We start from the raw sequence: 10,995 nt of genomic DNA on the forward strand, positions 1-10,995 counted from the left end.
AGGGCAGTCCCGAAACCACAGCCTTGTTTTCAAATTATTCTTCATCACTCCAAACAATTTGGTTGCTCAGACCCTTCTCCTCCCCTCACATTTCCACTGGGGCTCTCTCCTTGCCCACCCCTGAACAGCAGCTATTCCTCTTTTCCTTCTCCTGGCTTACACAACTTATTTGAACTGAGTTAACATCTCTGGGAACAGATGGGATTTTGTATCAACATAATTAAATTGCTACAGCCTCTGGTAAGGACAGAGTCAGATCTTGATCTTACACAGTTTTAATCAGAGTGATGACCCCAGATCAGACTCTTCTTTTAGTTGAGAGCACTTCCAGCAACACGAGGTCTCAACTTTACAGTGCTGGGGGTGCATCTCCACCACCTCGGGGAGTTTCTAAGTCTTATTCATAATAAAGAATCCCACAAGTGGGTACTACTTGTACAAGTTGCTACTGGGAACATCGAAAGAGCCAATGAATAAGATAATGGTCAGTTCCATGCAGGAAGATTACTCATATTTTAAATATTCCCCACTTAATGCCACAGCAGAGCAGAATTTTTCATCCTGAACTGCTACCAAAAAAAAAAAATCTTCAAAATCATTGGGAAACTCCTGTCATGGAAAAAACTAGCTATGGAAACACACAGGAAGGAAGGAAAAAAATGAAGTCAGAGGTTGCAGGTACTCTGTTATTTATTGTACAGTATTTCACTGAAAGTACAAAGGCATCATCAGTACTCACCAGAATTGTATTGTAACAGGTACATTATACTGCATGTTAAAATGTGGTGCTTTAACGAGGCAATACAGAACACAAACTTAGAGGAGGAAAGCGAGGAGTTTAAAAAAATGTAAAAATACATTTTTAGTAATTGATCTGTACAAAAGAAAGATAAGAAACTGAACCAGAGAGTGGGGATAAGAGCCCCCAGAGTCATTTATAACTATTTGAAAAGGCACTGTTATCTACCGCGTCATTAGGACCTTTGGGTTCGGTTTCCTTCATACTGATGACTGTGGGGGTGGGGGAAATACTGTTACTAAAATGATGAAACTCATACAAAAGTATTTACAGAGAAAGGCAGAAAAGTCCCCTCCTCTTGTTCCAAAAGAGAAACATTCGCCCGGTGGGAGAGGACAGCCTTCCTCCCTATCCTCTCTCCCCAACTGTGCCAGAGCCGAGACCTTGAGCAGGGGAAAGGAAACAGTGAGGTGGGGGGAGAAGCTGTCAGAGTCCTTCTAACAATGGGAAAGTGTCTCTCTCATTTCTGTTTTATTGCTTTAAACTCTCCTATAACCAGGGGAGCTAGAAAATAAACTAAAAACCCTAAAACCCACATGACAACCCCAAACCATCTGAGTCATCCTGGCTGCAAGAAGACGGGGCAGGCGGTCAGGACAAACTGGGGAGGGCTGGCTGGAGCTGTCTTTCTAGAGAAGGGGGGAACAGATTGGGGGGGAATAATGCTTCAAACTACCAGACATTTGTGCTGCTTTTTCTAAATCTCCCCCTGGGAGCCTGACAGCCGTGCGTGTCAGTAGAAGCAAACCCAGGGCACACAAACCCACCAGCCAAAGCATCCGACGGCAGCCGTGGGGCGTCCCCGGGGCGGTTACACGTGCGCGCTCTTGGCGTGGGTGGGGGAGCTGGACCCCGAGCCGTAGTAGAAGCGGTTCTCACCGAACGTCTGGGCATCTCCCGAGCAGCAGACGATGACGCAGCCACCGAAGAGGCAGAGGGCAGAGCCGATCCAGCCCGTGTACAGGGAGTAGCCGAAGCTCATGATGGTGGTCTCGCGGTGGGCGCACACCGGGAACCAGATCGTCGCGACGACACCGCACATGGCTGGGGAGAGAGGGGGAGGAAAGAGTCAGGGTTCCAGACTGGAGGGGACTCCAGCATGGAACCCCGCCACGGGACACAGCACGCCAAAAGGGAAGGAAGGCTCAGTAGGACAGGGAACAGAGATGAAGCCCATCCCTGCGAGAGGTCTCCGAGCCAGAGGCCTCATGAGAGAGGGAGTGAGAGAGAACAGCCGTCTCTCTCAGGCACCAGCAAACAAGAAGAAAAAACAACTGCTGCCTGACACAACCTGATATGTTTATGAGAAGGGAAACAGATTTGTTCCCTAAAATTATCTTTAAGGGGGAAGAATGAGAGTCATCCCTGCAACTGATACTCTGGAGAGCTGCAGAATTAGGAATAGGTTAAATATGAAGCAAGAGCACAAAAACTGTATGTATTAGTGAGAGAGTAAAATCAGTGGCCCAGAATCACCTGATTTAAATCACTATTTCTTGCATGGACCCATGTGCTGTGTCCTCAGCCCATGTCAATCCACATCATTGCAGTGGCTCTACTGAATGGTCACACAAATGTCACCAAAATATCCCAGAAAGGTAGAGTAGGGCCTTATGAAATACAAGCAGAAAATGGGCAGAGACAAAATGAGCAACAGTTCGGCATTATCAGGATTTTTTTATGGAGAAGGAAATGTCTCACAACTCTGGAAAGCAGATTCTGCTTCCCTATGGAAAATTTCTATCAAGTGATGGGGTCAAACCTGGCAAGGCTGTCCAGAAACTTACTGAGTGGAGTAGAAGTGGGACGTGGAGGGTCTAAACAGGAGTCTGCCTAGAGCGTACAACGGGTCAGAAGATGACCATAGGATTTGCATTTTACTTGAAATTGCATAGTTTTTTTCCCACAGAAAGCAGGAATGCTGGTGCAGCAGTGCTGTGAGGTGACATGTGAGGGAGACAATCCCCACAGAGTCCCCACATGCACCGAGGGCAACAGGAGTTGATGGTGTTAATCACCTCCCAGGAGCAGGTCCTAAAACAATACTCCTTGATGGCCTGTACATCTGAGAAGAATTAATGTGTCAATATTTACTTGCCTCCGGGACAAGCTGTGCAGGACTCCATCCTTGTGGCTATCAGAGAATGAGAGCAAAACAATAACAGGTCCGTGGCAGTGTTACAGATTTCCACCGACCGTGTTAAAAGGTATCTGGAGGCAGTGTCAGAAAGTTAAGGTTGCAAGAGGGAAAAAGAAAGGGGTGAGATTAAAAATAAAATTGTTTAGTTAAAGCAGAGAACAAACCGTAGCTCCTGGCCAGTACAGCAGAAAACCCATCCCCAAAGCTGCAGTTATTGTGAGAGAAAATATTTTCTTATGGAAGAGAGAAGAACATTTGAAGGATGCTAATAAAGCCAGTAATAATTTTGGGCCTCCTCAAAGCAAGGGCCCCGCAGCTTTGGAAGGAATTTTTGGAGAAGGCAGGGAGGGGAAAGAGCGTTTCTCCCGCGTGTGGAGCAGTCCTGCAAACAGCCCATGAGCTTCCAGCGCTTTAAAACAAAAATGTATCAGTTGGGAATCCACAAAGCATTCTAATGGGCTCTGGAAACAAAGCTGCTTTGTTGTCCGAAAAAACACAATCATCTTTTCTTTTTTCTGTCAGCAGTAAATATATATAAATATATATATTTTTGTCTATAGACTATAAGAGCCTTATCTATCCAGACCCTCCCCCACAACACAGGAGCAAGGAAAACACTTGCACTGGGGTGAGAGGAGCTCTCAGGGATGCTCACACAATGGCATCTCTTGTGTGTGTGGCTCCACTACATGTGAAACCACCTTATTTTAGTGCTGACAATACCAGAAAGCTGTGAAACACAAGCCAAGGATTTTGCATGGGTCCCTTTGACCTCTCTGCCTTTGGAGGCCACCAGCTGCCATCAGTCACCAGTGACCCCGTTGCTGAGCAAGAGGGATGCCCTGGAACAGGACTGGGTTTCATCGCTCTGCACAGATGAGATTGGGCTGTAAATCCTCCAAGGAGATGGGAAAAGGACAGTCAGCAACTGCAACACCTCTCCATAGACTCAAATGTTGGTCTAGTTGTATCACAGGGAAAGGCTGAAAAAACCCAGGTGATTTGACAAGGAACCCAAAGGGATTGGAAAAGGCATTTTAGGGAAAATTTCAAGTTCTAAAACAGCTGCCTACGTGGAAAAGGAGTGCAGATGGAAGTTATTATCCCTTCTCTTGTGCTAATGTTGAGAGACCCTTTGCCTCTCTCTAAATAAGAAAGTCTTCAGACAGCAGAGATGCTGTAGCCAATATAGCCTGGGAGAAAGGGAATTCCTTCGGCAAACAGAAGGAATATTTTCTATTAGAACAACCAGGTTAGTTGAAAAAACAGGCATGTTTTGGAGCACACAGGTATGGAAAGCTTGCCTGCTTTTTTCACCTGGAGCAGGCAATCCTGTAAAAGCCACTGCCTCTACCTAAAACATCTCAGCTCTGCATGGCATGAATGTCCTTGCTCCATCAGATTGCTCTGAATCCACAGGGAGACATCCCAGATCCCAGCATTTCCAAGTCCTTTTTTGACTGTGAACTTGCAGTAGCTCAGTCTGCTGAGCTGAAACTCTTAATATTCTACGTTACAGGAATATTTGAGTCAGATGGAAGTGCACAGAAACAAGAAGCACAGAGGGTACTTGGGGAGCTGGGGGAGAGGGAGCAGGATTGCTCTAACTCAAGGGACAGTGAGTCCCTGCCAAATTCCTTAACAGTAAGTTAAAGGCTTTCTGCAGAATAAAGAATACTTTTCTTTCACAGCTAAATTTAACCTCTCTGAGTTGCTGACTCAAAGTCACACAGATTTCTCTTTCAAAGCATTTGGTTGAAATAATAGATATCCACAGTTTTTTGTTCTATGCTCAAGGTAATCTTTTTCTCTTGATACCTATGGTTTTACAAGTAAAACTCAGGCAGTGTCCAGAAAAGCTCATTAACATCCATTGTTTAGTACACAATAGCTGATAGGTCATTTTGTAGTAGCAATTCCCACTAACTGACATATATTTCACTGTGTTTTCCAGTGTCTCAGTCTCTCTCCTCCATTAGGAAGATACCCCTTTGGTTACCAGCAAGGGGACCCCAGATTAGTATCAACAACACGGGCTGGGCCAGGGTTTTTCCATCAACACCAGCGTATGAAATGTTTTCATGCCAGCTCAGAGCAAACCTCTGCTGACGGCTGTTTTCAACTATAAATCAATTCTCTCAGTCAGATAGGATCAAGCCAAGCCATAAACACATCAGCAGCAGGATAGGAGGGCGTGCACACAGGTTGCACTCTGCAGCCTGCGATTATCAGTGGACAGAAAAATCAATGGAATATCTGAGCCCATTGTTTTCCTGGCAAGTTTTCAACTTCTTATATATATAATTTTTTTTTTTTGCTCCATGCTGTGTTTCAACCCCTATTTTCCCTTGCAATAAATGTCAGTGACAAACTGCCATCCCTTCCCCAAGCAAGTTAAGTTTGCCATGGGTCCAGTTCCCCTGATTGCATTCCCACTCCCTATTTCTGCTGTGTTAAGGAGTGTTTTGGAGGTTGTTTTATTTTAGCCAGAGCTCTGAGAGTTGCTCTCTCCTAAGATGAAAAGTCTGGAGCCTGTGAGGTTCTGGAAACCACAAGTGAGAGTTCAGTGGCCAGGGGGAAATAAGAACAGTCCAGGGCATGTTACTTCTAGAATATAATGGATTTTAAGTCGGTATTATATCTCTCAAGGCCTGATCCGTGCTTGTTAAATGCTCTGGAATGGTAACACCTCGTTTTGCAAGTAACAGATCATTCATCAACTTAAACAATGTCAAAGTCCAAAGCTCTGTACATTATTCTTCTTTCCAAAGGGACTGTCTTGTTGATCAGCCCGGGAAAACTTGGGCTTTATAAAAGTAAATGTGGGTTGCTTTGTTTTTTTCTTAAAAAAACATTTCCTTTCCTCACAGGATCTACCTAGTGGGAAAACCATGTTCAGAGGCAGAGGGGAGCCTGGCTTATGGAGCACCACAACTCTCCATCATCCCCTCACCTCTATTCTCCTCCCTGATGTCCCACCACAGCACGACCAGGACAGGATAGTGGCACAGCAGACCCAAATCCTGGTGTGATACTGCAGCATATGGGGTTTCACTTGTTCTAATGCAGCATTATCCAATACTATCACTGCAATTTGCCACATGTGTTCAGGTCCTGTCATCCCATTGCCCTTTGGGATTTTTAGGGACAATCCTCCTGCCTCCATGTCTGCAGCCATACAAGCAGGGCTGACCTGCAGCATGGTTCTTCTTGACTGGAACCAGAAACTCCTGGCTTTTGTGACAAAGTGCAGCTCTGCTGGGCCTCCTCATCCTGGGCAGACTCCTCCAGTACTGAAGTTTCACTCACAGGCAGAAAATAACCCCACTTATTCTTTCATTTTGCTGACTCAAGGTTTTGGGACAGGGATGAAAATCACATTCCAACAGCTCTCTAATGTGGCTCTTTATGATTAGGATGTTCTAAACAGGCCCTATAAAGCTGATTTTAGGACTTCCAACCAGGATAATGTGCCCCTAAACCCTACAGATACTAATAGGGCCCCTTGGACTCAATCCCTTATATTGGGATGTATGGACTTGTACTAACCACAGGAGGCCAGAGTAGGGATCACTTGCATGGAAGGAGCACCCAGGGGACAGCCCTTCTGAGTGTGCAGCTATATTCAGTGCCCACTTGAAAAAAAATAAGGAGAAGAAGAAGAAAGAAGACGGGCATGATGTCAGTGCTGGCTGCCAGCGACCAGCAGAGCCACACAAAGAGGCCACTTTCCCTCCCCCCTCCTCCTCTGCCGCACAGACGGGTGAAAACAAGGCACCGCAGGCTGTTGCTGAGATGACGAGGCTTCAAGAACATGCAGGTGTTGCATGGGGGACAATGAGCTCCACAGTCTGTGCTGCTCAAAACAATCTCCTCCACAAGCGCTGAGGACGGGAAGAAATTCCCAGGGCAACTTGGAGGCCAAGGGCTAGGCCAGTCAGAGGGGGTTGGGAGACACAGGGGACACACCAGCCCTCTTCCCATGTCCATGCTCCTTCCCCTGCTGTTTCCACAGGACCAGCCCTCGCTCAGTAGGGGCTTTCCCTTCCCACACACCTCCATTTATTTCACCTTGTGAAAATTTGGAGGTCATCCATTCCCTGGAAGCAGCTTGGTAGTTTAGACCTTTTTCCAAAAATAACGTGGCTTCCACAGTGAACCAGCAAAACCAGTGCCTGCAGGCCACGCCTGAGGGCTCACAGGACGGAGACAGTGGGATTCCCATCCCTCCTCCCTCGCCCTGCTTCACTCCCTGCCTCCTGTCTTTGTCCCCCCACTCCTGTCTGTGCCTTTTGTCCACCCCCCAGACTGCAGGGATGCTGGAGAGCTCCGGAGTCAGCCCAGCCTGGACAAACACCCTTCCAGGTGGACACGCTCAGCCAGCCCACATCGCGCCGTCCTGGAGCAGGGGAAGAGCTCCAGCCCTCCACACGCAGCAGGCGCCTTACCCAGGAGGATGATGAGGATCCCTCCCAGCTGGGACCGCCGGTACTTGGCTGCTCCAGGCTCGTGGCCCATCCGGATGCAGGGCAGGACCGTTATCAGCAGGAATATGGCGGGAAGGCCCAGGACGGAGGCGGCGATCATCAGCGCTCGACACGCTTGGACATACCCTGTTGGCAAGGCAAGGAAAGAGGATTTGGGTTATTCGGCACAAGAGAAGGAGACCTTCGGACAAAGGCTCCTGTTTGATTAGATCCCGAGACTTGCATGGAGTATGGGAGATGGGATCATCCCTCGTGTAAACATTAAACCTGCGCCAGGCGTGAGGCAGTGAGGCCGCAGGGCAGTGGGCAGTGCACAAGTACGGGATGTGCAGGCTCAGAATTTTCCAGCAAACAAATAGCACTGCCTGAAAAACACAAGCTCTTCCCAGCAAGACACTGAGAAATCACAGAGCTGGAAAATATGGGAAGGGAAAGTAGAAGAAATGGCTAGGAAGGAGTTTTCCTATAGCTTTTCATAGCAAGAGCTTTGATTAAATAACAAGAATTTGAAGTCTTCAAGATTAAATACAGGCATTCAAAGTTTTAAAGAATCTTCCATCATTCAGAGGGCTGAACAGTGGAAGACCCTCTACTGAAACTCTCAGGTCTGTGAAATACTACGAGGAGCTGCCCTGAGGTGCTGAGCACTGTTGACCTGGGAGGAGGAGGAGGAGGAGGAGGAGGAGGGACATTCCTCAACCACATCCCAGTGCTTCCCCCCAGGAGCTCAGCCTGGTTGTGGGGTTTCAGAGGAGATCCATGGCTCGAGCTGACCACTGGCACAGCCCTTCCTTAGGGAGAAGTGACTGTACTTTACAGAGCTGCCTGAGTTGCTGTAACTGAGGGCCAGGTTATTCCTTTGGGTTCCTACAGACATCACAGGATCTCCTGGCTTTTCATCATCTCCCACCCCTCTCCTACCTGTCCCTGCACACAAGGCAGCAAGAAACAGTAGGAAACCAGGGGCTGTGGGTGTGCTGGGCAGGACTGTGGCATTTCTGCCACTCTGGGAGGGTCTATGTATCCTAATATATGATTTTAAAAATATTTATACATAGACTGTATATATAAATTTTATCTATTTTATATACAATGTATATAAACTATATAAAATTTACTTATAAATACATTAAAGCAGGTCATTACTTGCATGCAAAAGAAAAAGAACCAGTGTTAGATTTGCCCCAGTATCTGGTGACCTCCCCCAGCTCCCGAGACAGTCTCAGTGGGTGTGATGGCTCCTCGTACCCTCTCAATAACAAAGCTGCCAGATACAGACACAGGGTTTCATGATGCCTCAAACAACACCAGCACACGGAGCCTCAAGCATGTCCCACTGACACACGGGTATGACACCAGGAATGAGGATTTACTGTTCCTGGAAGTGCAGACTCTCTGTATATCGAATATTTGCTTGATTTTTTTTCAAGAGGAAACTTAATAAAAAAAGTTGCCTGGGGAATTCAGGGCGTAAAACAAGACCCTAAACAAAGGTGATGGCAGTGCCCAGGGAGGTTTCTGTGCAATCAATTCCAATTCAACAAGAATACCAACAATTTATTTTAAAGACTTGATTCAGACCATGAAAGACTCTTGGGTACACCAGGATAAATTTCCCTCTCATGGCAAGCTATGGGTATCAAACAGGCTACAAGCAGAAACATCTTGGTTTGTAATTTGTTTCTGCTGGAGGGAAGCCTTGCTCTCTGCTGATGCAAGACCCATTTACCTATTTATTAAGTTGCATTCAATAGCATTTCTTTGGGACAGACACTGACTTCTCTGCTGGATCAGATTTAACAACAGGAGTAATAAGAAAGGCAAGCCCTCTAAAATAAAAGTATACACACACAGAGAGAAAGGGAGAATAGGAGTGAATCCGAGAGACTCAATATTGCTGAGCACTGTGTGAGACAGACCAAGCTCTGTAACAGAGAGAAAGTCAGGAATAGTCCCTTTTACCTCTGGTAAAATAATTTTCACATCAGTTTAAACAAATAAATCAAGAAACATGAAAGAAAACGACGAGGAATAGTAATGTCTACCCTGTCAGCTTTGGTAGAGGCACCTCTGACGTGATATAGGAATTGCAATTTAAAGCACAGGAGAATGAAGCACTTCAGGGTTAACAGTGATCGAAATGGGCAAGATCACAAACTAAACTTACAGGGACCAGACCTCACTAGACTTTGGTAGGTTTAATTAGCTCAAAAGATGCATTAAAACTAATTAAACACCAGGCTTAATTTTTGCTTTGTAATAAACTAGGTGAAAATTGCTATATCATTAAAAAACATCAAGACAAGTTAAATATAGTTACATCTGTTTGCTGTGTAAAAGTTCTGTCTTGCCTTAGAACCTGGGGGAAGCACAAGACCATCAAGACTAATGATGATCTTCCGAAAGATTAAAAGCCATGAGAGCATTAATAATAGATGCTGAAAGATTCATTATGCTCCAAATCACTTTAAGGAATCGAGCCTTAACATTTGTAATAGTTCACCATCCTCTTGAAATACTCTATTACACCTCAGTGTGCTCTGTATGTTCTGCAGTGCAATCTAGAGACAAGATATGAGAGGAACAGTGAGCTTTTTCTCAGAGCAATGATTAAACATTAACTGGATTTTCGTAGCCACAGATAACACGATACCTGGGTATGATTAAAACCAGGTATAAATCAATCGGAATCCTGTTAAGAGCCATCATTCACATTCTTTAGGGTATTTAATGGACTGTCTCCTGTGCTGATGAAGCTGAAGGAGCTTCACCACCAGCTCCTCTGGCAGCAGGACCTGCGCTGCTCTGGGCAAGGCTTCATCCCTCACTCTGGGTGGGAAGGGGAGGATGGGACACACGTACCTGGCAGTATGAGGATGTCCACGAGGGGCTTGCAGTGATAGAGACCTGTTGCCATGACACAGTCTGCCCACAGCCCCTTGGATCCCAGCTCATCCATCTTCCTGCAGGTGGTGATGGTGTAGCCGCAGGTCACCACCCAGTCGTTCGTGGCCGTCGCCACAACCACCCCGATCCACCCTATAAAACTGCAGACAAATCCAGCCAGGTGCAGGCAGGTGGCCACCATCTCTGTCCCTTGGTGGGGCGAGCTGGACAGGACAGTGCCCGCAGGGGTTCAGCGAAGCCGCCCGGCGAGATCCTGGCTGCTGGGAGCAGGAGGGATGTGGTTTGGCAGGATGAGGTCCCTGATCAGGCTCTGCTGAAAAAACTCGGCTGCCTCTGCCCAGCTCCCTCCCTGGGAGGGGTCAGAGCTGCCTCCAGCCCCACAACACATGGGAGGAGCGAGCGGGGAGCCCCAACTTCTGCCAGTTCATCCAGAGCGTCCGAGGGGAAGGAGGGTGTGGAGAGGAGGAGATGCACAATCACACCCAGCCGTGCTTGAAAAACAAACCAGAGGGGTTTATTCAAATGCAAACAGCCTGACTATTCAAAATTCAACATCAACGGAGAAAAATTAAGGCAGCGTTTGTGAGCTGAAGACAAATGGTCACACTGGTACCTCCTCGTGGAATGATGAGGGAAGAAACGTGGTGGACAGAGTTACTGGA

General features: G+C 46.8%; 1 protein-coding gene across 2 annotated transcripts; it reads right to left on the reverse strand.

The window, feature by feature from the left end:
- Window positions 1-672: 672 nt before the first annotated feature.
- Window positions 673-10,746, reverse strand: CLDN11 (claudin 11). 2 transcript variants are annotated; one of them, XM_027685859.1, is made up of 4 exons: window positions 10,289-10,746; window positions 7,388-7,552; window positions 1,679-1,843; window positions 673-1,182 (listed from the first exon to the last, which is right to left on the reverse strand). In XM_027685859.1, exons 1-4 carry the CDS (start codon window positions 10,512-10,514, stop codon window positions 1,148-1,150), a joined length of 591 nt encoding a protein of 196 aa, XP_027541660.1. In that variant the 5' UTR covers window positions 10,515-10,746; the 3' UTR covers window positions 673-1,147. The 2 variants fall into 2 exon arrangements, with proteins under 2 accessions (XP_027541660.1, XP_027541659.1); XM_027685858.1 differs by having other exon boundaries at window positions 1,567-1,843; window positions 10,289-10,744.
- Between the last annotated feature and the right edge of the window lie 249 nt (window positions 10,747-10,995).

This window comes from Neopelma chrysocephalum, unplaced genomic scaffold (assembly GCF_003984885.1).
Source record: "Neopelma chrysocephalum unplaced genomic scaffold, ASM398488v2 Primary Assembly neopelma1_69, whole genome shotgun sequence".
NCBI classification, from domain to species: Eukaryota; Metazoa; Chordata; class Aves; order Passeriformes; family Pipridae; genus Neopelma; species Neopelma chrysocephalum.

What these genes read in the sequence shown, in the direction of transcription:
- CLDN11 (XM_027685858.1), bottom strand. Translation starts at nt 10,514, where the DNA reads ATGGTGGCCACCTGCCTGCACCTGGCTGGATTTGTCTGCAGTTTTATA. An exon ending in GGACATCCTCATACTGCCAG is followed by an intron (nt 7,553 to 10,288) that starts GTACGTGTGTCC and finishes CCTTGCCAACAG; the next exon opens with GGTATGTCCAAGCGTGTCGA. An exon ending in GATCCTCATCATCCTCCTGG is followed by an intron (nt 1,844 to 7,387) that starts GTAAGGCGCCTG and finishes CTCTCTCCCCAG; the next exon opens with CCATGTGCGGTGTCGTCGCG.